The 26,760-nt window shown below is 41.9% G+C and overlaps 2 protein-coding genes across 3 annotated transcripts; both read right to left on the bottom strand.

Annotated features, from left to right (window-relative positions):
* Nucleotides 1–1,075: 1,075 nt before the first annotated feature.
* Nucleotides 1,076–16,138, bottom strand: LOC147200904 (cell division control protein 42 homolog). 2 transcript variants are annotated; one of them, XM_086116754.1, is made up of 6 exons: nucleotides 16,017–16,138; nucleotides 11,784–11,909; nucleotides 11,149–11,221; nucleotides 10,806–10,915; nucleotides 8,915–9,112; nucleotides 1,076–2,792 (listed from the first exon to the last, which is right to left on the bottom strand). In XM_086116754.1, the coding sequence occupies exons 2-6, from the start codon at nucleotides 11,886–11,888 to the stop codon at nucleotides 2,703–2,705; spliced, it is 576 nt and encodes a 191-aa protein (XP_085972880.1). In that variant the 5' UTR covers nucleotides 11,889–11,909; nucleotides 16,017–16,138; the 3' UTR covers nucleotides 1,076–2,702. The 2 variants fall into 2 exon arrangements, with proteins under 2 accessions (XP_085972880.1, XP_085972881.1); XM_086116755.1 differs by lacking the exon at nucleotides 1,076–2,792 and adding an exon at nucleotides 3,399–8,021.
* Nucleotides 16,139–16,587: 449 nt separating this feature from the next.
* Nucleotides 16,588–24,128, bottom strand: snrpe (small nuclear ribonucleoprotein polypeptide E). The gene is made up of 5 exons (XM_086116756.1): nucleotides 23,963–24,128; nucleotides 23,466–23,492; nucleotides 23,315–23,377; nucleotides 22,488–22,566; nucleotides 16,588–16,778 (listed from the first exon to the last, which is right to left on the bottom strand). Exons 1-5 carry the CDS (start codon nucleotides 24,014–24,016, stop codon nucleotides 16,723–16,725), a joined length of 279 nt encoding a protein of 92 aa, XP_085972882.1. The 5' UTR covers nucleotides 24,017–24,128; the 3' UTR covers nucleotides 16,588–16,722.
* Nucleotides 24,129–26,760: the final 2,632 nt, after the last annotated feature.

The following is a 26,760-nucleotide window of genomic DNA, read 5'->3' as shown; positions in this document are numbered from 1 at the left end:
TTGCGAGTTGTAACGCATTACAAAACTAGCCATTTACAACAGTGTTTCTCAGCAACATGTCACACAAAACTACGTACATATAAAGGTACATATGTGCCTTTAAGCCATGGGTCCTCAAGGGCCGCTGTCCTGCCCGTTTGTGTTTTCCAGCTCTCCCAGGAGCAACGCACCTGATTTAAATAATCAAATCGCTCTAATGTTGATTCAGAGCTGGATGATGAGCTGATCATCTGAATCAGGTGCGTTGCAGCCGGGAGAGCTGGAAAACAGGCAGGACAGCGGCCCTTGAGGACCGAGTTTGGACACCCCTGCCCTATATGCGTTGGGGCAAAACAAATGTCCGACCGTTATCGTCCGCATGCCCGTGTTGCACATTGTTTTACCGAACGTTAAGTGGCGCACACTCTTATTTCTCCACAAGCCCTCCAGTGTACAAGTGGAACCGAAGAATTTACGCCAGTTTGAAAGGTAACTCAGGCTTAGTGCAGTAAAATTCAGCGCTTTGTGGTGCCCAGTACGTATATAATGCATGAGGACCTAGTGTGCATGTTACACTTGACGAGTGACTGTCGTTTTGTGAGCCGTAACTTCAGGTCCGTCACCATTTGCGACTCGAAAGATAAATGCATCAGTTTAAATAACCCATTCTGACTGTATACTATTCATCCCGCTTCTCAAAAACAGACGTAGAGCTATTTTGACCAAATTGTATAATTTTCATTATTTTTGTTCCTTTCATTGTGACTCACCTGAGCGGTTGGGTGACTGGTGTCCATTGACTGGTGCTTAAAGCGAACCAGATGGGTAAAAAAAATCTGTACTTCGCTACTTCACCCACTTTAGATTTGTGGTTTGTGCAGAAAAACTGCTTTTGCCAACTGCGAGCTGCGGCCTCAGGATCAATGGTGATTTTTGGCTTAGCGGTGCCACCTAGTGGCTCGTTACCTCTTATGCCCAACGCCAACGTAGACGCCTACTGAGCGAAATCTTTCTGGTTCATGAATAAAGATGTGAGTTCTTCAGTTATTGAGGTGTACCAATAAAAAAAAAAAACAATAACTGATAGTTAAAGTGGTAAAGGCAATTAAGGTATAAGTTTAATATTTTTAAGAATGCATTATACAAAGACCTTTGACAAAAGCAATTGGTTTTTCACCAAAACAACAGGTTATAATAACAATGATACTTGGGCTGTATGTTAACCCAACTCTAAGTCACCAGTAAAAGAACCAACCAAATCTTCATCAACCAGTCTCTCTGCCATAAAGAGGTGTTATTCGGCAAAACCAAGCAACGGTTTTCTTCGTAAGGAATGGCAGGTATAAATTCAAACGTTTGTATTACGAAGCAATTGGGAGGGAGAGCAAGACAGACATACATTGTGTGCCAAAGAAAATATTTGGGTAAAAACTGGATCCTACATCAATGTGTGCCATCTCACAGCCAATTTACTCAGCTGTACCTGAGAGACCAAAAGGGTCAGCTATATCTACCCATCCATTTTTTATGGGGTTTATTCTCATTAGGGGCGTGGCTGAGCTGGAGCATGTCCCATCTGACTTTAGGCTCGAGGTGGACAACACTCTGGATGGATTGCCAATCCATCGCAGGGTGCATGCAAATCATTCACATGTACATTGATTCCTTCGGTGAATTTAGTCTTTTCGGAATGTTGGAAATGTTTTCAAACACCACACAAGAACGAGGGCCGGCACTCAGAACCCCCAGTCTTAAAGGCTACAAAAGGAGTTGGTGTGCCACCTCTAAAGAAGTGTAGCGAACCTTGTGTTTGTTAGTCGTGTGTATTGGTGCCAGCACATGAGGCAGATTTTGCTTTGCACGACCCATTTTAAGTGTAAGATGACAGGGTTACATGGGCTGAAGATCTTGCTGCACTCTCCCTTGGTCCCATGCAATGCATAAAGAGTACACTTTTTTTACACTGTTCAACTTCCCTGTGTTTAAGGGTAAATTCATGTGGCAATATTTCATATTTGAGCTAGTCATCTCTTCCCCGTGAACGACTCCAGATAAATAAGAGTGAATGTAAGCTGATAAATGAATTCATACTCAGAGTGGACTATTAACTGTTTTGCGTAATATTAAAGTGTCCATTCAGACCGACACACTTGCCTTTGTGGTTAATTGCGTGGAACAAGTAATAAATATCATTTGTCCAACTATCGTGTGTTTGGGGTGTTGGCAAACAAAAACATGAGCACCAGGAACTGCAGAGGGAAATGGTCATGGAAGCATTTCCTCCGGTGGTGCCCGGGCAACTAGGAAGGGTGGGGGCGGGGCTCCACAATGGCTGAAGACAACTACACGGTTGGGCATTTGAAAAGTCGATCTGGCCACAACACTGATTGCATTTAGAGCAATCTACTTAAAAGCTCAACTTTAATTCTACATGTACATAATAAGCTTGGTATCCGAATCCCCATCAGAGGCAATGGCAGTCTGTGCAAAGCCTGCATAACCTGCTGGTTAGGCTGATCTTCTACCCCCAAATCAGACTTTGGGGTGAAGCTTCTTATTGCGGAGACAGTTAAAACTTGGTAGACTGAAATCGTTCTCGTCATGCCTTTGGAGGTCAGTGCTGTCTATCAGCCTGAGCAGAGGAATGGAAATGTGGTTGGGTGGGGGCAGTATGTATGCAAGAGTATGTGTTAGATGTGTATGCTTTGAAAAAGACACGCTTTTCATAGCAGCACACATCTGCGCTTCTTCTTGGGCTCTGGGGGCTCCAATGCAGCCAATATCGCCTCATCAAACACATTCTTTAGGCCTTTCTGTGGAGAAACAAAACAAAACAAATACACAAGCTAAATAAGGGGGAAGTGAAAACATGCAGAGGACAAACAGAGGTAAATCAATTTGAAAAACTGAGAACAGAATTAAAGTGGCTCGGTGAAAACTGAAGAAAAGGCGTGTTTGGAAACATGTCAATTGAGGTGACAAAATGAATAGTGGCAACACACAGCAGCATTGGATCAACACCAATTTGTTGACCCGGCTTCATAAATATCATAATCAGATAATGGATGGAGGGAATAAATGCCTTTAACAGATCTGACTTAGTAGCGTGCCAGGTCAACAGCACAGCGAGGGCAAATCAAATTGAACACAAGAAAGTGGAGGAAAAAAAACAGCACATGTTCTATTTCGGTCAGAACTTCACATGAAACATGATCACAAACTTTCCACCATATTGCATATTAGAGCAGTTCAAATTATGTTGTCCATGGATGGAATGGAATGCATCACAGTGCAATGGGGGTAGTTCCAGTTCAATTTTAGGTATTTGCACCATAAACAAAAATGCAACACCGGAGGATGCGCCATGTGAAGATTTGATTTTTTTCGATAAACTCCAGAAAAAAACAAGGGAGCAGAGAAAGAGTACCTCACTTGTGCTTTATTATAGGTTTTTTTTTCTTCTTCCAAAACAACTGTTATAATATCTTCTTTGTGTGACAACAGCAGGCAATAGTTTCACATGGTTCTGATGAGAAGTTATACATTCACCATGGCTATACGCTCGGTGTTTTGGACCGTTGTTGCTTTCTCTGCAGGGCATAACAGTTATTGCACTAAAATATGCATCATCCAAGTTATTTCTACAGTCTGTGTTTGAGTAGGGATATTTTTCTGTGTTTACTGAATACCATATCACATTTGGAGTAAAAAAAAGTAGAATAATCACACGTTAAACTTTATATTATAAATACAATTCAGGCTGTCATTAGATAATATTTTTTGTCGATTATTCTATCGAGTAAACGAATGATCAGATAAAATTAACTTTGCATTAAATGTATTGCAGGTTTTTTTCTCCATTTTTAAAAATTATTTAGTAACCGATGATTGTTGTTTCTTTTGTATTGTTTATTAATCAAGCCAAACCAAATAAACAACAATTAAGCAATTTCACACGAGAGGGAACAATGTACTCACCAACATTTTGGAAACAGTTACTTCTTGGCTCCTGATGAATGTGAAGTGATACAAGTTTCATATGCTGTACACTTCTGAGGCTAGTTCAAGTTTCACTACAGATAAATCATGCCATGACTGAAAATAACGATTATTTTGTAGTAGACTAAACTTGAATATACCGGTACGTTTTTTTCCCTCATAAATTTACTGGTTCGGTCTGCAACATGTTAGAAAATATGTAAAAATGCCGACCCTTGTTTTCCAAACAACGGGTAGATGCTGACAAATGTTTGATTTTGATTAAACACAAAGGCTAATCAGTCTGCTATCGTGACGGACTACAGAAATGAGAGAATATGTACTGTTGAAAGATTGAAATCAGAGGATTTTGACTATTTTCGGTTAAATAGTGCCTCTAAACAATTAGTCGATAATCAAACTCATTGACGATTAATTTGATGAGCAAATCCAAATACCATAGAGTGTCATTGTATGTTTTCTGCTCTTGCGCTTTTTGTAATGCGTGCTGCTGAAAGATAACAATAGTCATTCTTACTTGGGCTGTCACGATCAAATACGTTTCGAATCAATTATTCTATCTATTGTTACATCGACGAATCAGATACGATTTGATCTTGCATGTAAGTGTATATTACAATACCATTTATTTGCCCAATGACTGGTTATTAAGCAAATAGTGTTATTTGGTATTGTTGATGAATTGAAAAACTTAACTAAGCAATACCACACGGGAGGATTGATGTTGTTCTCACCAATATTTTTGAAAACTCTTTCGATTCAGATAGTGCTTTGGTCATTGTTTTCCAAATGTCCAATTGCAAATGTCTTACGCAAAAGATTAGTCAGCCTGCTTTGATGAAGAACTACAGAAATCAGGAAAAAATTGCTGGTGAGAGGCTGGAGTCAGAGGATTTGAACAAGGGCTCTGAACAATTAAGGCACTTTCAAATTAGTTGTTGATTACTTTCATGATCGATTCACCGATTTTGTTTGACACTTGTAATTCTTTGTACGAATTTGGGAACAGTGAAAGAAAGACAGGAGGTGTCGTTTCACCAACCTACCTGCAAATAGCTCTCTTGCGACTAGTCTGTCGCAAGCACTTTTCAGGCAAACGTCTATCTTGCTAATAATATGTAAAAATAAGTTCCAGTCTTACGTTTTGGAACTGCGGCAGTGGCGTGTTTTGCCGCAAAATTCGGAGTTCTCCATTCTTTGGTGTTGCAAAACACCCGATGAGCACGCTTATGTCCTCACATGATAGATTGTGACAAGTTCCCGTTCAGTGCTTAGGGCCCCATGTCTCTGCCTCGGTGGTTCTTAGGTTGCTCCAAACAACTCAAACTACTTCACTGTCACCAGAAGCAGAGTGGCAATATGGGTAACCTCCAAATAACACAAGAATTCACAGACACACAAACTCCTACTTAGAAATGTGTTGAAACCAAGTGAAAAGAAAATACTCATTGTTGAGAGTCGATCCCTACTTTCACAATTGAAACAATCTAGGTGGATCAAAGCCCAAATTCTTTTTTTGGCATACGTTTGAATACTATGCAATCAGTCTCCCCCAGAAGAGTTATGGTTGTTACAGCTGAATTTGTTGGCCTTATATTTCGCTGGCATTCACATCCTTGAGTGCAAACTCATGAACCACCCTGTACAGAAGTTGAACAAAGTGTGTCCAAAAGCATGTGCCGAACAAAAACAATGAATCTGTGCATAGAATTATTCTCTACTTTTCTATTTGAAGAATATTACATATTGTACTGTTGTGGTCAAGATAGCAGGACACTCTCGGAATGCATTTTTGATGCCTTCTTCCCTCTTTTCAAATGATTACCGTATTTTCACGACTATAAGGCGCCATTAAAAGTCTTAAATTTTCTCCAAAATGGACAGGACGCCTTATGATGCGGAGCATCTTGTGTATACGCTGAGTTCCAAAACCTGACTGACAGCCGACACGCTGTTTATATAGAGAAAAGGCGGAAGTGAGTGTGGACAGCCATGCGGCAAAGACGTCGGCCAATCAGTGAAGGGTGGGCGTGTATATATACATATATGGGGAGAGAGAGAGAAAAGGCGGACGTGAGTGAGGACAGGCATGCGGCGAAGAAGTCCGCCAATGAGTGAAGGGTGGGCGTGTAAGTGGACGCTAAAGGGATGCCCCAAGCAGGTACCAACACCTGTATAGAGTGTGGCTATGTACATTTGCAAAACAACTTCGGTTTTGGTTTCTAAGAACCCCCAAAAATAAATTCTACAAAGAGACACGCCTACGAAGCTCAGTTCAAACTTCAAGCCATCGGTTATGCTTTTGGCATGCGTGCCCATCTCACAGCAGCGGTGAAAAACCAAGTCAAGCAAATGAACTCTGAACTTGCCGTCATTCCCGGAGGCTTGACTAAAGAACTCCAACCGCTGGACATCGGCATCAACGGGCATTCAAAGTAAAGTTGCGACCGGGCGTTCAAAGTAAAGTTGCGAGCGGCATGGGAACAATGGATGATCGATGGCAGACACAACTTTACAAAGAGTGAGAGGCAGCGCCGGGCGAGTTACGCCACAATTTGCGAATGGATTGTGGCTGCTTGGACGAACGTGTCTGCTTGCACTGTTGTTCGAGTTTTTGGCAAAGCCGGCATCATTTCTGTGGAGCCGCATGGCAATGAGAGTGACTCTGACAACGAGAGGGAACCCGGCGTTTTTGATGGATTATCGGTACTTGCACAATTGTTCAATTCTGATACAGAAGATGAGGACTTTGATGGATTTCTGGGTGATGATTGATCGAAAAACGTGAGTACATTGTACGATGGCTAAATAAAATACAACCGAACTCAGTTTTGCTTCCGTTGCCTTTTTAAAAACGTGTTTTTAGCGTGTATCCGTATGTCTTGGCATGCTACCGTATGCTTCAAGCTAACGTGTTTTTAGCGTGCGCGCATGCATGCCGTATGTTTAAGCTGGCGTATGTTTTACCACTGTAAAACTGCGCCCAATAATACAGTGCGTTTTGTCTACGTGTCAAATACAGAAATAGCACCCGTTAATGAGACTGCGCCCAACAATACGGTGCGCCGAATGGTCGTGAAAATACGGTAAATTAAATACAAAGTCGTGCCAAGTTTAGTCCACAGCGTCATTGTGTCAACTATTACAAGAAAATAGGCATTCCAAATTCTTGCTATGCTTTTGCTTTAATATTGACCTTGGACCATGTTAATTGACACTGTGGTAGTCGTAATTAACTCAGCTACATTGGGGATCAAGGGTCAGACATAATTCTTGCTTAGATATACCACAAGAGTCTGTTGGAGGTGCCCAAGAGTAATGAGCTGTAGAGCTCTGACAAGATACTGCTAACAGGATTGCATTCGTAAATGTACCAACCAGATACAAATATCAGATAAAGTCCAAGGACGATAACAAACAATTGAAAGATACAAATAATGAAGATTAGCCATGGAGCATTGTCAATACACGCTTTAAACTGGGTAGTAAAAAAGAATTTGCGATTGCTTTCGATTTTTATACCTGCATGTGGATGTTTTGAAGATTTTGAAGAAGAGTCTAAAGCAGAGGTCACCAACGTGGTGCCTGCAGGCACCAGGGAGCCCTCAAGGACTATGGGAGTATTCCGCGGGCCTATTCCAAAAATAGCTCACCTTTGATGAGACACTGTGACTCTCCACGAATAAAGTAGAAGTAATCTTTTCAAAATGCGAACACTGGCAGATATTTATAATGAAGTGTGGCAAATTGATATTTATCTGTTTCATCATTATAACATATGATGGTAGTTCGAGCAAATTTATTTCAAAAGTGCATACTATCAAACTGACAGCCCTCCGCATTAATCAGTCGCTAAGAAGCAGCTCATAGTTTCAAAAAGGTTGGCGGCCCCCGGTCTAAAGTAAAACTGCTACAATTAGCAGTGGACATAAGTTGGAGCAGTTGCACATTGTTTAAAATATGCAGCATTTTCTTTGTCTCTGCATCTCAGGAGGTTCTAGGGCAGCTAGGATAGCTTCATCAAATACATTCTTCAGCCCTCGCTATAGTGACAAGAAGGGAAAGACAACAATATCTCAGTTAGCACGGAAAGATGTTAAAGAATATAGCAGGCTATGGAAAAAGAAAGAATTTAAGGGGATGTGTAGAAGGTCTGACTTAAATACATGCACAAACACAGAAACCGTGCAGGTTGACCTCAACCACGATTAGAAATTCAAAGATGAGGACCATACAGGAAAAAGGAAATTAAGATCAGCAACTTTGCAGGGAGGGAGGGAGGGAGAAAGAAAGGAAGAGGAGGGGAAGGAAAGAGCTTCAGAGTGCGGCAGGGGCCAAATGCTGCTTTAATTCACACTATTGTTCTTGCGCAGTTGTTCTGAATCACAATAGCACTACTCCCTTCCTTCTTAAACCACGCAACCAAATAGATTAGCTCATAAAGCTTCACATGAGCACAATTATTATTATCTTAGACTGTAATCCAGCTCCAATTATTTTGACAATAATTACCTGCAAAAAATCTGCTACAAAGTAACTAAGATCCGCTTATACACATCAATCCATTATCCGAGCCGCTTTTCCTCACAAGAGTCGCTGGTGTGCTGGAGCCTATAACAGCTGTCTTTGGGCAAATTGGCCACATTTTAGTTCATGTCATCACCGTGTGGACTACAACAGGAAAATGTGCATCCCAAATCCTTGTTATGATTTTGTTTGGGAGACAGAAAAAAAAACATACACAAACAATACACTACTCAAAAATTGGGGGGGGGGGGGGGGGGGGGACTGAATGCAAGACAAAGCTTATCAAGCATCGTGTGCAAAGGCTGGGTTGGAATTTAGACATGCACTTTTTCCCTCCATTTTCTTAGCTCTTGCAATTAAAAGTATGTATTATGCATTTTCACAAGTGTCTGTCTAATGTCTATGTTACCTGGGTGAGGGCTGAGCACTCCACATACTTCACAGCCTTGAGGTCTCTTGCAAGTTTCTCTGCCGTCTCTGGAGTAATAGGTTTTTGCTTGTTCTTTGCCAGCTTCTCGATAGTTGAGGGGTCATCTCGTAAGTCAATCTGAGTGCCAACCAGCAGGAAGGGGGTCTTTGGACAATGGTGTGTGATCTCTGGAACCCACTGCATACACAAAGACAATTATGTAGCTGACAACACAGTTGCAATAAGACTTCACATATGAATGTTCTACAGTTCAAGCAGTGGAAAAGATACTGAATGTTTACAGTATATGCATCGCAAACCAAGTGTAAATGAGTGTGACTCAATCACTGCATTGGAATAATCAATTATTAAATATGGTGCACCTTCCTTATAGTTCCTCTCACTAGCAGAAGGAATATGATTGAAAATGACACACTGAGCCAAGTGGCCAAACGTGACTTAACTATTATGTAGTGTGCTACTTTCTGCTCTATGTTTTCATGAGTAGATGACTGTCGGCATATCCTTATGTTGGAAAATGTAATTGCAGACAAATGCTGTGGCAACGTCACAATGAAGCAGCAAATCAAGGGCTGCAGGGCCGCAAGCTAGAGACTATTTATCCTTCTGAAAATGTGGATAATCTGGTAAAGTATTTCCACTTAATAATGAACACTTCATTGTTGAACCTATTGTGGTGCTGTGAAGAGTTTATTTTCCTCGCTAAAATATTGGTGAGATTTTAGAGAGTGTCTCCCCACTTTGTTTTTGGTCTATGAGACCAAATGTTGTCAGAAGACCATTGGTGATTTTGCCGACTAAAGCAGTGGTTCTTAACCTTATTTGAGGTACTGAACCCAACCAGGTCAAATGCACATTCACTGAACACTGCATTGGTGAAAAATAAAAATTTGATTCTTTTAAAAATTCAAGACATAAAAAAATGTGACAGTCGTGCCTGTGGTGGTCGGAGCACTTGGGGCAGTGACCCCCAAACTAGATGAGTGGTTGCAACAGATCCCGGGAACAACATCGGACATCTCAATCCAGAAATGTGCAGTGCTGGGAACAGCAAGGATACTGCGCAGAACCCTCAAGCTTCCTGGCCTCTGGTAGAGGACCCGAGCTGAATGAGGGACGGACACCAGCCGATGGGGGGGTGAGACGAGGAATTTTTTTTAAATTATGCAACTGGTTGGTGAAGCTCTTTCTCTGTGGGTTGTGGGAAAAAAAGGGAGGAGGTGTAGTCGAGGGCGTGTTATTCTTGAGAAATTGTGGTGTATTTATTTCATGCATGTGCGGTTAAAAGGGTGTCAAGTCTCAGTTGCCAAAATGTACTCCAGAATCCACACAATTTTTGACCTGTTCCCTCTCTATCTATCGTGGCCAGGGCAATCTACTACTTTCTTAACAATCCCACCATTTTGTTCAACAAAGAAATAATCCAGTACACTTGGTGTGGCACCTTAAGACGTGGTTTCCTAATTAGAACACCAGGGATTTTACCGTTACAGTGAGTGGTATGTGTATGAGTGTGAATGGCCAGCTGTGCATGTGTGAGGCGCTGACTGTAATTTGTTGATGAGTATCCAGTTCAGTCGCATTCGGCCATGTTGCTCGGTGTGCACCGAGCCTTGAGATTCAACCACTAAAACAGCTCAATTCAAAAAGAATGACATTTATCTGCCATTTGGGCTGTCTGTGGTGCCGGCGGTTCTGAGCAAAGTGACCATCAGGGTGTCAGATTCCTGTCAAATCAACGCAGATACTAAAGACTACTTGTGTGCAATACGAAAGGGACAGTATAAGACCAAATTCGTTTTTACCACTAATTTAAATGCACACAATCAAATGAGGAATACAGTCATAAGAAGATGGGAGGGGAACTTGCCTTTTCTTTTACGTTTTCAAATGATGAGGGAGACACGACGGAGAAACACACAAGGAAGACATCTGTCTGAGGATAACTCAGAGGCCGTAACCTGTCATAGTCTTCCTGACCTGGAAAAGGTAAAAACAATAACGTGGATGGACCAGCTGTCAAATGTGCAGCCTTGATATTAATAACACAACAGGCCCACCAAAACTAGTATCTCCAGGCTGGAGTGAGTAGTAGAGATTAAAAGAACAATTTTGGGGTTTCAGATCAAGTGATCGCCAAAGCTACATAAATGTATATAAATGCTCTGGATAAACAATTATTTGTAAAAAACACAAATGGATCAAACACATACCTGCAGTATCAAATAAGCCCAGTGTGTAGGGCTCACCTCCAATCATTACAGTTACAGCATAATTATCAAACACCTGCAAAACAAACATAAAACTATGTCAACCATCTACTTCCCATATCCTAAATATAGACATATGCCCACATTATAAATACAGATTCACCAACATTAAAAGTCTTGGCTGAAAGTGAAAATTGAAAATGGGGTTCCTTATTGGATCATTTTCTGCACTTGTCAAATTTGTCAAAGTGCGAGCTGCTCTCTAGTTCTTTCCGAGCGATACAGACGCTTTCACAGCCGCAGAGATGGCAACCCCTGTCATAACTTCAGACACATCCTAGATTATTTTGTCAGGAACAATTGCCACTAGGCAAAACCAGAAAAGTTCCAAACAACATTCATACTTGCTTTATATTTGTATGATATTGTCTTTCTTTAGTTTCAAGTGACATACTGTTGACTTTTTTCCAGTTTTGATGCATTCACTAGTCTTGGAACATAACTGCTAAATATGCAAATGATGTGGAAAGTTTTATTCACAGAATGACATTACAAGATATATTACGTTGTATGTTCTTTTAGTAAAGTTGTATGATAGTAGTTTAAAAAAGATATTCAATCAGTTTCCAAATACTTACTGTCGGTACATACTCTGAGGGAAATTTGTTGGTGGTGTATGAGATGAGCAGGCAGGTTTTACCCACGGCACCATCCCCAACGACAACACACTTGATGGTCTGCATTCTTCACAAATCATTCAATACCTAGAAGACCAAAAACAAAGATGAATATTTACTTTGCAACTCCTTAAGACTTTCTATAACTCGGTGGTGGCTTCGGCCATCCATTACGGCATTGTCTGCTGGTCAGGCAGCATCTCGGCCCAGGACAGAAAGAGACTGGAGCGACTGGTCAGGAGGGCCAGCTCTGTCCTGGGCTGCTCCCTAGACACTCTGGAGGAGGTGGGCAAACAGGAGGATGCTAGCTAAGCTAAAAGCTATGATGGACAGTCACTCCCACCCCCTCCAGCCCGCCCTGACAGCGGTGGGTAGCTCCTTCAGCCAGAGACTGTTACACCCGCACTGCAAGAAGGAGAGATACTGCCGCTCGTTCCTACCGACTGCTGTCAGTCTGCTGAATAAAAAACAAAATGATGTGAAAAACAATTGTAAAGAGCACAGCCACCTTATCTATATCTATAGTGTATTTATATTGCACTTAATTGAACGGTGTACATTGAAACTGTAACATTTATTTTGTGAATGCTAACACTTGTTTTTCATTTATTTTGTGAATGCAAACACTTGTTTTTCTTCTTTCTACCCACAATCTTGCTGCTGTAGACTGTAAACTTCCCCAGTGTGGGACAAATAAAGGATATCTTATCTTATAGCAACATATTGGAGGCAGCAATGTGCATCTGGCACATGACAGACCAGACACCAATATTTGGGATGGGTACCAAGACTTGGTACAATACTGACCCCAGAACTGAATTAGTTAAGACTGCAAAACTCTTCATAGTTCTGTTAATGGTCAAGGAGAAATTATTCCCATTTATTTTAGTTTATTTATATAGTGACGTGAAAGTTATTTCACACCTTTTACCTCTGCGATCTTGTTTCTAACTTGCAATAAAATTAAGATATACTGTATATCTTAAGAAGCGTTTTCACAATCTGATGCGAGCCCACTCAAGCTCCATGCACGAGAGGCACGGCTGGCTCCTTCCCATGCAGTGCTGTGCGATGAGATAACGATGAATCATAGCATTATGTAAAAATTTCCATTGGGCCAAGTAACCATATAATTTTTATTTTGGTATTTTGTGGGATTGGCATTGGCCTAACGATGGCGATTCCAGCGCCATCAGAGCCACACCTACTCGGGCTTCTGTGCCACGCTCCCATCGTGCCAACACGTCAACATCTTTAGAACCTTGCCGCCAACTCAGTGGAACCTCTTTGAAGGCTCAAAGAAGTGAGCTAAAATGTTAAAAATTCCCTCGAAGGCAAATGTCTGAGAAAGCTTGGCAAACGTTTGCGACGTTGAACGAATCCTGACGAGAATGCAAGCCATAAAGAAAAGCAAACATGTCCTTCCCGATGCTTTAGTCGGCAAAATCATGTTTTGCCTAAGAGTGGGTTCCCCGGACGGCACCAAGTATTTTCCACAGCAAGTACTTTTGGCCACAGTGCCAATATACAAAGCCGTCAGCTTGGCCATACTCGGTAAACCTTGGAGATTATCAGCACACATCTGGAAGTTTCCTTGTTCATTTTTGTGAGATCACACGAGAGGTCTTGTTCTCACATCAGGGCTCTGTCCAAATGTGCACACAATTGCCTGTGTAGCGCACTATTCAGGAGTTACACCATTTTGTAGGATTGCCCGAATGTCCAAAAGGAAAAAAATGTTGTGCACTCATAATTACCCAGAATGTAAGTAGTGAGCATCGATGGTCACTCAACAGAGAGACCACGATACATTGCGAGCAAGAAAACAATATGGCATAAGCACAAATATTGTAACAATAGGGTATCTATATGCCATGGAATATTTTTTTTTCTTTAATTGAAAATATGTACAACAAGGAAATAAATTACAGTTTAATTTTTTTTTGTTCACAATGAACATTCAGAGATGTTAATGCATTGGTGCGTCATGACAGTTAGGGCGTTCACGTCTTATGTGACTAGAAGAAAAGTAGTGCTGACTGCCCATATCACCAAACAGAATCAGGGAGCTACGAAATAGTCCTACATATAGTGCGGGAATATATAGTGAATGAGGGGTTGAGGGGATATCGGCGGACATTTGGACACAGCCCAGGTCTCATCTCGCTAGCTCACAGGCTACATCTCGGAGCTGTGGCCACTTCCTAGTGTGAGACCAAACCCTTTTGAGAATTAAGACACCCCTTTCGTTCTCATATACTGTACATGCACAACTGAGGGCTAAGGGGTGAAATAAGATATGAGGTAGAATTGGCCCAAAATGTACTAACGGCCTGAAGCTCAGGAGCCAGCAAAAGTCCATAAAATGATCCGCATCATTGTTTGCGTCGCACTAACATGGCAACTGTCGCTGTCCTAGATAGAGGTCATGCCCACAAAATTTTGGCTTCTGACTGGTCGATTGCCGTTTATTTGTGCATCATAATAGGCATATAGCTCAAAAGGGAGCATATTATTTTTTACAGTATACCTATTCATATCTGTGATAATGTAATGACTAATAATGATGGAGCATATCCCAATGGTTGGTACCTGTATATCATTAGAAAGCTGAGATGTCAAATCATTCTCTTTATTGATCATGTCAAAATATATTTTCTGAAATTTGGGTCACTTTGTCACATTTTGCTATGCTGGATCACATTGATGGAGGTGCTTGTATATCAGAATCGCAATTAATAGACAATGCCCACGTCTTAAAACAAGCATTTGTATGCAACTTTTGATGGTGGCGCGGACACCCGCAGCGGCTCCTCTTGTTTTATGTTGCGAGGGAAGAAATTTCATCTGTGCTGTAAGGTACACATACAGCACATTTGACAATAAAGTTGTATTCAATTCAATTCAACAACACAACCTGAAAGAAAGCCATCCTTAAGGCCCATCCAGCCATCCATTTTCCGAACCGCTTTATCCTCACTAGAGTCGCGGGGGTGCTGGAGCCTATCCCAGCTGTCTTCGGGCAGTAGGCGGGGGACACCCTGAATTGGTTGCCAGCCAATCGCAGCATCCTAAGGCCTCGAGGTCTCAATTCTACACCACTAAATAAGCCGTAGTCAATTGATATAAATGTACACAAACGACATAATATTGCAAATAAAAGTGTCAATGGGGAGTATATTGATTGTCCGTGACAACAATGCGCAATACTTTGTTTTTAACAATGCAATTCACTCCAGCATACAAAAATGTAAACCGTTGTGTTGATGCTACATTGTTATTTCAACATCATGATATCTGTTAGCCCTTAAAACACGATTAAAAATAGAAAGAAAATAATCGTAATAGGAATAGTTTTCCAACATTCAGGTATTCAAAGAAATTCAACAAATTCGCGTCCTTCAAATTCAGTGGCTCGAGACGTCATTATACTGTCATGGGTACTTAATATCGTGTTTCTAGACCCGCAGAACTATAATTTTGGGTGAATGTTAAAACGGAATAAGGTGTATAACTCGAGGTGTGGGGAATGTATCCCCCTGTAGTCTGCAAAATCATCACGTTTGACTAAAATGGTTAACGACGAGAAGATCGCAGAGGATCATTGGGAAAAACAGCTACCGTTAGCTTAGCAACACAAGTAGAATGTGTATTTAGGTTGTTGCTGGCCTCAATCTGCCTCCACCTCTGCCCCATTTTCCTGTCGGCTGACATACCAATCGATGAAACATTGGGCTGATTACTGGTCTTTTTGGATGTTCTGTTTCGGTTGTCATTTCCATGAAAGCTTACAAATGTTTTTCAATTACGACGTTTCAACCCAAGCTGATGATACGCGGCTTCACAGCCTGCTAAACGATGGCCGGTACCCAGTCAAGTAGGCATGTTTTTTAAATTTAAATTCCCAACTGACCGTACGTATTCAATTACCACTATACTTAAAAATCAATGGGCATCTAAAAATGGTACACGGGCGTTGAATTCCCGTTATAATTATTTAACGGGTGTGTTAAACCGTCTTGGCTAGCAACTGGACACACTAATTAACTTGCTAGCAAAGCCACCGGGCTAATCTTAAACCGATGTAACCGACATACCACACAACTTAGTGCTTTCACGTCCATCGCAACTATTCCACCTACTTTATAAAAACTAAGAATCATAAATTGATACGTTTGTGGAATTTTCCCTTACCGTATCTCCCACTGATGTCGGGCGTTGGCAGCTCCACTCCGGACTAGGGGCTTCCCAGGCAACCGAACAGGGACACACTGCACAGCACAACACTACACTACAGCGAAAGTAAACGGAATTACATTTTTGGATTGCCAAATATATACAGTATATATGTTTTGGGGTTGTTTGTTTTAAAAGTCTGATAATTGCAATTATTAACTGCCAGGACATCAACTAAAAACCAAAAACAAACAAAAGGTATATAAATAAAATCCAAGCCCAAATAACACATTTAAAACCACACTCAGCAATTATATTTTAAAATTACAAATTTTAGAACTAAACGCGCAATGCAATTCATTAAATAAAGCTTGTTTGGACTGAATATATCTGCTCACGTCAGAGGTTTGACCGACATATTACATGCATTACAATAGTCTGCCACTAGATGACAACGCAACACAATGACCCAATTTCTCATGCAAGCGAGAGATAATAATAATAATAATACATTTTATTTATAAGCGCCTTTCAAGACACCCAAGGACACTTTACAATAACAAAAAACACAAAACAAAGAATACCAAAATAATTATGACAAAGGAAAACTTTATTTTCAAAATGAACATAAATTGTAGAACTTGACACCTTTCAATAACACGTCACAATGAAGGTCTAAAACAAAGGAAACACATTGCTCGTGAATGGTTAGGATTTACTGATGTCACTTGGACACACTTTGCAGCAAGGTAATGTTATCTCCTTTCAACATGATCCTTCCTAGAAGAAAGAGAAGAAATATGGACGTGGATCAGGAAAATACACTTATTTCAGTAAAAAGTCAACTCTCAGGCGGACACACACACACACACACACACAGGGTGAAAGTTTATTCATATTTTCTACTCAAAACTAATTGAGGTAATTAATCCCATGTAATACAGTTCTAAACCAATATTTATTTATTTTTTAATGAATTGTGGAACAAGCGTTGTGACCCCGTTTAGTGTGACGTAGGCTAAAGCCTGGCTCACATGGCAAGAGTTTAAAATTGTCAGATGTCTTCCAAACTATGACAGGATGAGAACAAAAATCACAGGTGTAACAGTTTTGAACCATGTGTGTGGTGTGCAGCCAAACGGCTAGATCAACACACCACACACAAAGCGATTCATTCAAGGATATTCTCACATCACACGGAAAATGACGCAAAACCTCTAGAGCAGTGGTTCTTAACCTGGGTTCCATCGAACCCTAGGGGTTCGGTGAATCTGTCTCAGGGGTCAACAGAGCCTCTGACATGGAGGTTGAGACACACCCGACTCAACACGTTAATTCGTTATTACACGCTGGGCCATCGCTGGGTGCAGATGGTCACATTACATTGCTTGTCCAATCAGTGCTGCGGGAAATTTAGTTCGCTCAGTAGTCACCATGTGACTGTCCTGATAGTACGTCATACAATTTTAAAAACCTATCCTTATGCCATGTAGTTTTATTTACTTTTTTATATTTTTATTTTTCACTCATGAAGGGTTCGGTGAACGTGCTTATGAGCTGGTTGGGTTCGGTACCTCTAACAAGGTGAAGAACCACCGCTCTCGAGGTTAAACATGCATTCATGAGAAAAAAAAACATTGCGGACCAAGGGGCAGCAGGGATCTCGGATCGTGTTAAGACAATGGCACTAGTTTGTGGATTATTTTCAGGGAAATGTGACACAAAAAGAAAAGATGTTGACCCAAAGGGTGGAGACAGCACAAACACGTACAAAAGTACCTGCTACAGCGTAATGTTTTTGTCTCAATCATGTGATTAAAGGTGACTCCCGTCCCGAAAAATTGTCAAACTCTACTGTCCATTTGCAACAATTTGTGGACAAAACATTGCAATAATTCTTTGAGCAAGAGATTTATGATCGAGTTCTCATGTAAATAAGGCAGCAAAATCTCTTTGACTGTTGAATCATTCATGGTTTTTTTGCAGTTGTGATGTCGATCAAGATACATGGACAAATTGTTGTGTTCCCCGACATTTGCAAAGGCTGCACACGGCAACCGTCTCGTCAATATAATCTCCTTTCATGCTCAATCCAAAGTGTTTGCACGCAAGCGAACGCATTGCGTCATCAAACATCTACCCTCACCGCCATGATCTACTGTATTTTCACGACTATAAGGCGCCATTAAAAGTCTTAAATTTTCTCCAAAATGGACAGGACGCCTAATAATGTGGAGCGCTTTGTGTATGCGCCGAGTTCCAAAGCCTGACTGAGAGCCGACATGCTGTTTATATAGAGAAAAGGCGGAAGTGATTGAGGACAGGCATGCGGCAAAGAAGTCGGACAATCAGTGAAGGGTGGGCGTGTAATATATATATACCGTATTTTCACGACCATTCGGCGCACCGTATGGTTGGGCGCAGTCTCATTAATGGGTGCTATTTCTGTATTTGACACATAGACACAACGCACTGTATTATTGGGCGCAGTTTTACAGTGGTAAAACATACGCCAGCTTAAACATACGGCATGCATGCGCGCATGCTAAAAACACGTTAGCTTGTAGCATACGGTAGCATGCCAAGACATACAGATACAAGCTAAAAACCCGTTTTTAAAAAGGCAACGGAAGCAAAACTGAATTCCGTTGTATTTTATTTAGCCATCGTACAATGTACTCACGTTTTTTGATCAATCATCACCCAGAAATCCATCAAAGTCCTCATCCTCTGTATCAGAATTGAACAATTGTGCAAGTACCGGTAATCCATCAAAAACGCCGTGTTCCCTCTCGTTGTCAGAGTCACTCTCATTGCCATGCGGCTCCACAGAAATGATGCCGGCTTTGCCAAAAACTCGAACAACAGTGCAAGCAGACACGTTCGTCCAAGCAACCACAATCCATTCGCAAATTGTGGCGTAACTCGCCCGGCGCTGCCTCTCACTCTTTGTAAAGTTGTGTTTGCCATCGATCATCCATTGTTCCCATGCCGCTCGCAACTTTACTTTGAACGCCCGGTCGCAACTTTACTTTGAATGCCCGTTGATGCCGATGTCCAGCGGTTGGATTTCATTAGTCAAGCCTCCGGGAATAACGGCAAGCTCAGAGTTCATTTGCTTGACTTGGTTTTTCACCGCTGATGTGAGATGGGCACGCATGCCAAAAGCATAACCGATGGCTTGAAGTTTGAACTGAGCTTCGTAGGCGTGTCTCTTTGTAGAATTTATTTTCGGGGGTTCTTAGAAACCAAAACCGAAGTTGTTTTGCAACAATGTACATAGCCACACTCTATACAGGTGTTGGTACCTGCTTGGGGCGTCCCTTTAGCGTCCACTTACACGCCCACCCTTCACTCATTGGCGGACTTCTTCGCCGCATGCCTGTCCTCACTCACGTCTGCCTTTTCTCTCTCTCTCCATATATGTATATATACACGCCCACCCTTCACTGATTGGCCGACTTCTTTGCAGCATGCCTGTCCACAGTCACTTCCGCCTTTTCTCTATATAAACAGCGTGTCGGCTGTCAGTCATGTTTTGGAACTCAGCGCATACACAAGACGCTCCGCATCATAAGGCGTCCTGTCCATTTTGGAGACGATTTGAGACTATTAATGGCGCCTTATAGTCGTGAAAATACGGTGTGTGTGTATAATATATAGAGAGAGAGAGAGAGAGAGAGAGAGAGAGAGAGAGAGAGAGAGAGAGAGAGAGAGAGAGAGAGAGAGAGAGAGAGAGAGAGAGAGAGAGAGAAAGAGAGAGAGAAAAGGCGGATGTGAGTGAGGACAGGCATGCGGCGAAGAAGTCCGCCAATGAGTGAAGTGTGGGCGTGTAAGTGGACGCTAAAGGCACGCCCCTAGCAGGTACCAGTACCTGTATAATATACAGTATATTTTACAGTACCTGTATAATATACAGGTACTGTATAATATACAGTGTATATAGTGTGGGTATGTGCATTATTGCAAAAAACTTCGGTTTTGGTTTCTAAGAACCCCCGAAAATGAATACTACAAAGAGACACGCTTACGTTCTTGGTTGTCATGCTAATGGACAGATACTGCCACCTCTGGTGATTTTTAAGCGAAAAACCCTGCCGAAAGAAAGGTTTCCAGCCGGCGTCATCAAACCAAAAGGGCTGGATGGACGAGGAGAAGATGAGAGAGTGGCTAAGTGAGGTGTATGTTAAGAAACCGTATGGCTTTTTCCATGCCTCGCCGTCACTCTTGATTTGCGACTCCATCTCACAGCAGCGGTGAAAAAACAAGTCAAGCAAATGAACCCTGAGCTTGCTGTCATTCCCGGAGGCTTGACTAAAGAACTCCAACCGCTGGACATCGGCACGAACCGGGCGTTCAAAGTAAAGTTGCGAGCGGCATGGGAACAATGAATGATCGATGGCAAACACAGCTTTACAAAGAGTGGGAGGCAGTGCCGGGCTAGTTAAGCCACAATTTGCCAATGGATTGTGGCTGCTTGGACGAACGTGTCTGCTTGCACAGTTGTTCGAGCTTTTGGCAAAGCCGGCATCATTTCTGTGGAGCCACATGGCAATGAGAGTGACTCTGACAACAACGAGAGGGAACCCGGCGTTTTTGATGAATTACTGGTACTTGCACAATTGTTCAATTCGGATACAGAAGATGAGGACTTTGATGGATTTCTGGGTGATGATTGATCGAAAAACGTGAGTACATTGTAAGATGGCTAAATAAAGTACAACCGAACTCAGTTTTGCTTCCGTTGCCTTTTTAAAAACGTGTTTTTAGCGTGTAACCGTTATGTCTTAGCATGCTGCCGTATGCTTCAAGCTAACGTGTTTTTAGCGTGCGCGCATGCAAGCCCAACAATACGGTGCGCCATATGGTCGTGAAAATACGGTATGTTGTGTAGTTGATGAAAATCCTCGGCGACGACCAGCCATAAAGTGTGCGAGTGAAAAACGAAAAGTTTATTAAAAATAACAACCAAACTTGTATCGAAAAATAAAAATATATTTGAAATTTTGAGTATAAAATTAAGTTAAGCATATTAATTAATAACTTGAAACGGATATTGTGTATATGTGGGGCCAGCATCGATGTACACTAGTTCAGCACAGTTGATGTAAGTGGCAGACACATCGATAGATCGATTAAATAGATGCATCATGACACCACTACTTGTCCAACATGAGTTGTGTTCAATGTATTGGTTCTCAAGCTATTTTCAGCGCTCTGGATTGGTTAATATTGTTCAAAAACAGAAGACAAAGTGGGAAAGGACCATTAGTATTGATTTGTGGGAAGGGATAAAAAAATGATTTGACCATATTTGGGCATAGAGGTTTTCTGTTTGACAGTGACATGACTCATGTTCCATGCTTTCAAACTTGCATTAAAGAACCAATGCTGAAAAAAGCTAGAATTTAAGGGTCCGAGGAGGGAAAAAAATGCTAAGAAAATCAAATAACCCCGATCACTCCAAATTGTCCCTGGGTGTGATTGTGGGCGCGAATGGTTATTTGTCTATAGGGGGGTTCACACGGCAAGATTTGGTCCGGTGCTGCCCCAGTAGAGCGTTCACACGTGCAAATTAGCTCCGGCGTAGCCCCGGAGAACAGCTTACACCGGAGCAAATTTGATCCACCTCAGGGAGGTGGTTTAAAAATTTGCTCCAGAGCAAATTCTCGTTTGCGAAGCAGCACCGATGTAAATTTGCACGTGTGAACGCAACTGGGTTAAATTTGCTCCAGAGCAAATGCTTGTGAAGAGTGGATTACGTACGGCGAGAATGCGTTTGATTTCGTGCTCTGTCGGACTTCCGTCATGTGTTTGTTTAATAACGACACAAGACTTGGCTGGTAACATCTTTCCTTTTGTAAGAGACTGGACTGTCTCGGAGTTGTTTGTGTAGTTTGTTTCTTTGTTGTGTGTTCACAACCCCCCGCCCCCCAGATATAATTTATTTTGTGATTTCCTCTCTTGATTTTCTGTTTGGCGCATTACGTGTTTGCTTTTCTGAGTGTCATTGAAGTTATCGTTGATTTACATTTTCGGGGGCGGTCACTCTCGAGCAGAAGGCACGGACGAAGACCGAGAAGGAGAAGGACGTGCCAGTCCAGTTGTTGCTTGAGTTGTGTATACGTTTTAAAAAGAACCATCATTTGTTTTCTGTCGTTTTGCTCCGCTGCAGAAACTGCCGTGTGAACGCAAGTGGGGCTGCACCGACGCTGTGCCGGTGCTGACACGCTCAGCGGCTTTGTACGTGTGAACGCTCCACAAAATTTGCTGCGGTGTAAAATATATCGCAACAAAATACATCGGTGCAGCGCCAGAGCAAATGTGTGCCGTGTGAACACCCCTTATGTGTGCCCCGCAAATGGCTGGAAACCGGTTCAGGGTGCACCCCCGCCTACTGCCCAAAGACAGGTAGGATACACCCGCAACTGTCGTGAGCATAAGCGGATTAGAAAATGGATGGATGGATTGATGAAAACAACCTCTTACCCAGTGGCTTCCTGTTCCTCGTCTTCATGTGGACTTCCTCGGAATCCTCAAGAACCAAGTTCATGTACTCATCGAAACCCTAAACATCCAACATAGCATTAATTGCAAAACTGAGCCCCCCCTAAACCTTGGTTGGTCACATTTCTTCCACATTTAAAATAAAAATGAAAGTACATTGGTATTTTTTTAATGATGCAAATACTGGTCATTATATTGTTTTAAGAGAATTAATTTACACAATACATTGATAGAATTAATGTACATCGATTTAAAATCCATGGCTACCTGTACCTGAAGTTAACCTTCTTAAGTGCAAATCATATGACGCAACACTTCCAACCCCAAATCAAATACATTTTTCTGTATTTTATAACATTTTAATTATATCCACAATATCCTTTCCAACACACCACTTTCAATTGCCTTTTCTGAATTACAAAGTATGGCAATGGCAGCACGTCAAATCGAAGTCAGTACAACGGCACAAGAGAATGAATGTTGCCCCAGTAGGAAACGATTTAGGTAAAAATGGTCATTATTAGCAACCATTTAATTTAAATACATCAGCCAAATAATGGGCTGTGCCAAATGACTGGTTAGCACGCCCGCCTCACAGTGCAGAGGTCATGGGTTCGATTCCAGGCTGCGGCTTTCCTGTGTGGAGTTTGCATGTTCTCTCCATGCCAATAAAAAGATAAAGTCCAAATGCCAAATAGCATTTGGACTTTCTCTGACTCATTTTTATTTAATGTTAATTTCTCTCTCAGATCAGAGCAACAATAAAATAATTTTAACAGTAATAGCTGGAAGATTGGAGGGGGACTTACAATGATACAACCCTCTATTCTGATGTTGACCTGCTCATACAACCACACCTGGATCCTTGAGCGCTGTGGATGAAAGAAACAAATTCACTTTGTAACCCCATAAACACTGTCAACAGAAGAAACAAAGAAAATGATAAATACATGTACTTACATTCTGGAGATATCTGAAGATAAGGTTCTGATTGATGGGGTCAAAGAAATTATTTACGAGTACATTGATACACAATTACACAGAACTACTGCACATACTAAGCACACGGGTTTAGTTTTATCTACAATTTTATTTGGATTCATCAAATGCAGGAATTTGAGTACGAAATTCTGCGAGCTGTCTTTTGCCTTGCAGCAGTAACTACAAACAATAATAAATCCAGAAATGTATTCAATGTACAATTTCGCGCATTTTTATCTTTACAGTTACTATCAATGGTCGTGCGTTTCGCAGGTCTCCACAGCGAGACAATACACTCCAAGAGTAGAATATTTAAACAACGATTAAAATTCTGTAGTCGTCCGCCTTTTAATATGCATCAAAATAGAATGGCTAACGCCAGCTACCTCTTGTTAAAGCGTTAGCTTAACTGCTAAAGCTAAATGAAGGACTTCCCTATGGTTCATCCCAAAAAAGGCAAGGGGTAAAAAGGATACAATAGGCTGAACCATAACCTTCTGAACCTTCTGTCCTTGCCCTCGGTACGCCATCCTTCCAACGCGCTCCCACGAGTATTGGATGAGGATTTTTTTATGGACTCTCTCCTTGGTCTCAGAAAGCAGAATACGAAACACACGCGTTGTGCTCAATGGCGGGCTTCCGTTTGCTTGCTGAGCAGCAAAGGGGATCTCTGCTTTTAAAACAGCGCCGTTTCTGTTAGGAGGTCAGTACTACATGCAATTCAAGAAAGGTCAGTGGATGACTGCAGGGTTCTTGCAAGTTTAACGATTTAACTAGGAGCAGCCCTGGGTTTTAACTTAAACCCCTTACAAGTGTTTATTTTACCTGCACACATTTGTTCCAGTCAGATCCCTCACAATAGTCGTTTCTATGAAATCATGAAGTACAGATCTTTGTAGCCTGTCTGACATTAAAGGAAGGCTTCATTCATTTTAATTTTTGTCCGAGAGGAGTCATCTGATTGACTTCAAACTTGAGCTATACCATCTAATAACCTGGAACAACAACAGTGGGAAAACATGAGTTTTCCAAATACGACATCACGGGGGCTGGCCATCAAAAATTTGCTTCTAATACATGTATTTCATTTGCCACAGAGGAGGAAATGCTTAATTACTCCCATGCAGATGCTCCAAAAAATCTCGAACTTCACACACATATAAATAGTCGCGACATGAATACTGTACATGTAGTGTCGACTAGAAATGTAACTTTTTACATTTAAATGTACAACATGGAGCCAGTTTAATGAATTTAACTGAACATTTCTCAGAAAAGCCTCAAGATGTTGATCATGCTCTACGGTGAATATTGTGACTTTTCGACAAAAGGCATGGCCATGACAGAAAATCTGAATATTCACCATGGCAATAAAATCTGCTGTAATTTTCTCAAAATTTCTCACATTGGGTCGTCCAGGCCTGGAGATATCGACAAAATTATTTGTCATTATGGTGGTAGTGCGTCGGCATGGTGGTCAAGCGGTTAGCTCGTCTGCCTCACAGTGCAGACGTGCAGGGTTCAATTCCGGCTCTGGCCTCCCCATGGCTGTGTGGGTTTATTTTCCGATCTGCTTGTCCTCACAAGGGTCGCGTGGGGTGCTGGAACCTATCCCAGCAGTCTTCGGGCAGTAGGCAGGGGGACACCCTGAACCAGTTGCCAGCCAATCGCAGGGCACACAGAGACGAACAGCCATCCACGCTCACACTCACACCTCGGGACAATTTTCAAGTGTTCAATCGGCCTGCCATGCATGTTTTTGGGATGTGGGAGGAAAACGGAGTGCCGGGAGAAAACCCACACAGGCCTGGGGAGAACATGCAAACTCCACAGACTGATTCTGGAGCTGGAATTGAACCCAGTACCTCTGCACTGTGAGGTCAATGTGCTTGATATTGAGGATGTACCCTAAATGGAGTAATGAAATCATTCAGCCTCTAGATGGGGATGTTATACATCACTTTACAAACTTCACTTCAGACACTGCTGGACAAGTGCTGAAGTATTATGGACTACGAAGGACAGGGAGAGATGAAAGAGGATGACTCACTGTCGCAAACCCTGAATGAGAAAGGCTGCATAACAAGTGGCTTCAGTTTGCCAATGAGTTTGTGCACCAAATTTCTGGAGTTGAGAGCTCTTTTGCAGTGGAATAATCATTTAACTCATTCAAAGTTGTGGACAACGATTTTGATTTTTATCTGTCTGGAAAAGATAGAGGACGACCTCAAGTGTCTTGGACCTCAGACCATCATCACGTGATGACCATAATAACCATAGAAACCAACGCAGAACTTACGGCAACAAAGCTCTGTTTCCTTTCTACATTGCCAATCAACTTGCATTTACAAGCACAGAGGAATTTTTCCATGTTGGTGGAAACATACATACCCTCCCCAACCTTTATTAATTCTACAGATACTGGAGTTGGTAGAAAAAAAATAATTTCTATTTGCATTGTGATGCAAATTTAAATATTTCTGAATTAAATGTGGAGAAGAGGAATTTTGGGGGCACACACACACACACAGATATATTTAACAGATATTTTTGTAGTAATAAAATAATCATGAAGGGGGTGGCCGACGGTCCAGTGGTTAGCACGTCGAACTCACAGTGCACAGGTCATGGGTTCGATCCCGGCTCCAGCCTTCTTGTGTGGAGTTTGCATGTTCTCCCTGGGCCTGTGTGGGTTTTCTCCGGTTTCCTCCCATGTTCCAAAAACACATGGCAGGCTGATTGGACACTCCAAATTGTCCCTAGGTGTGAGTGTGAGCGCGGATGGTTGTTCGTCTATGTGTGCCCTGCAATTGGCTGGCAACCGGTTCAGGGTGTCCCCCACCTACTGCCCGAAGACAGCTGGGATAGGCTCCAGCACGCCTGCCACCCTCGTGAGGATAAGCGGATCGTAAAATGAATGAATTAATAATCATGGAGGGTAACTCAAATTATCAAACTAAATGAGTAAGTCTTCCTCGCAAGCAAGGAAGGGCAGAGCATCTTTCCGAAATCAGAACCCGACTTTGGGTAGTTAACATCAACTATGGGCATGTTATAAAGCCATTACGCCAATGAAATGAAAGACACAGCTAAAAAGAGATTTTTTTTTTTTGTATGTCGCTTGAAATCACAGCGCATTACAGTTTGCCTTCTGCATGGATTACTTTCCAAACTAATTAAAAATATATTCACCATTAGGCGGCACAGTAAACAACTGGCTAGCACGTCCGCCTCATAGTACGGAGGTCGAGGGTTTGAGTCCGAGCTTCGGTCT

The sequence above is a fragment of the Hippocampus guttulatus genome, chromosome 8 (genome assembly GCF_054856545.1).
Source record: "Hippocampus guttulatus isolate MCC_2025c chromosome 8, RoL_Hgut_1.0, whole genome shotgun sequence".
NCBI lineage: Eukaryota > Metazoa > Chordata > Actinopteri > Syngnathiformes > Syngnathidae > Hippocampus > Hippocampus guttulatus.
The sequence above is the reverse complement of the archived record's forward strand: the minus strand, read 5'-3'. Positions and strand labels throughout refer to the sequence as shown.

Coding starts and splice junctions, on each gene's coding strand:
- LOC147200904 (XM_086116754.1), bottom strand. CDS start 11,888: ATGCAGACCATCAAGTGTGTTGTCGTTGGGGATGGTGCCGTGGGTAAA. Junction 10,916..11,148: donor GGGCTTATTTGATACTGCAG/GTATGTGTTTGA, acceptor TACCTTTTCCAG/GTCAGGAAGACTATGACAGG. Junction 9,113..10,805: donor TTGAAAACGTAAAAGAAAAG/GCAAGTTCCCCT, acceptor TTGTGTATGCAG/TGGGTTCCAGAGATCACACA.
- snrpe (XM_086116756.1), bottom strand. CDS start 24,016: ATGGCGTACCGAGGGCAAGGACAGAAGGTTCAGAAGGTTATGGTTCAG. Junction 23,493..23,962: donor AGGTTATGGTTCAGCCTATT/GTATCCTTTTTA, acceptor CCCATCAATCAG/AACCTTATCTTCAGATATCT. Junction 22,567..23,314: donor GAATAGAGGGTTGTATCATT/GTAAGTCCCCCT, acceptor TTGGATGTTTAG/GGTTTCGATGAGTACATGAA.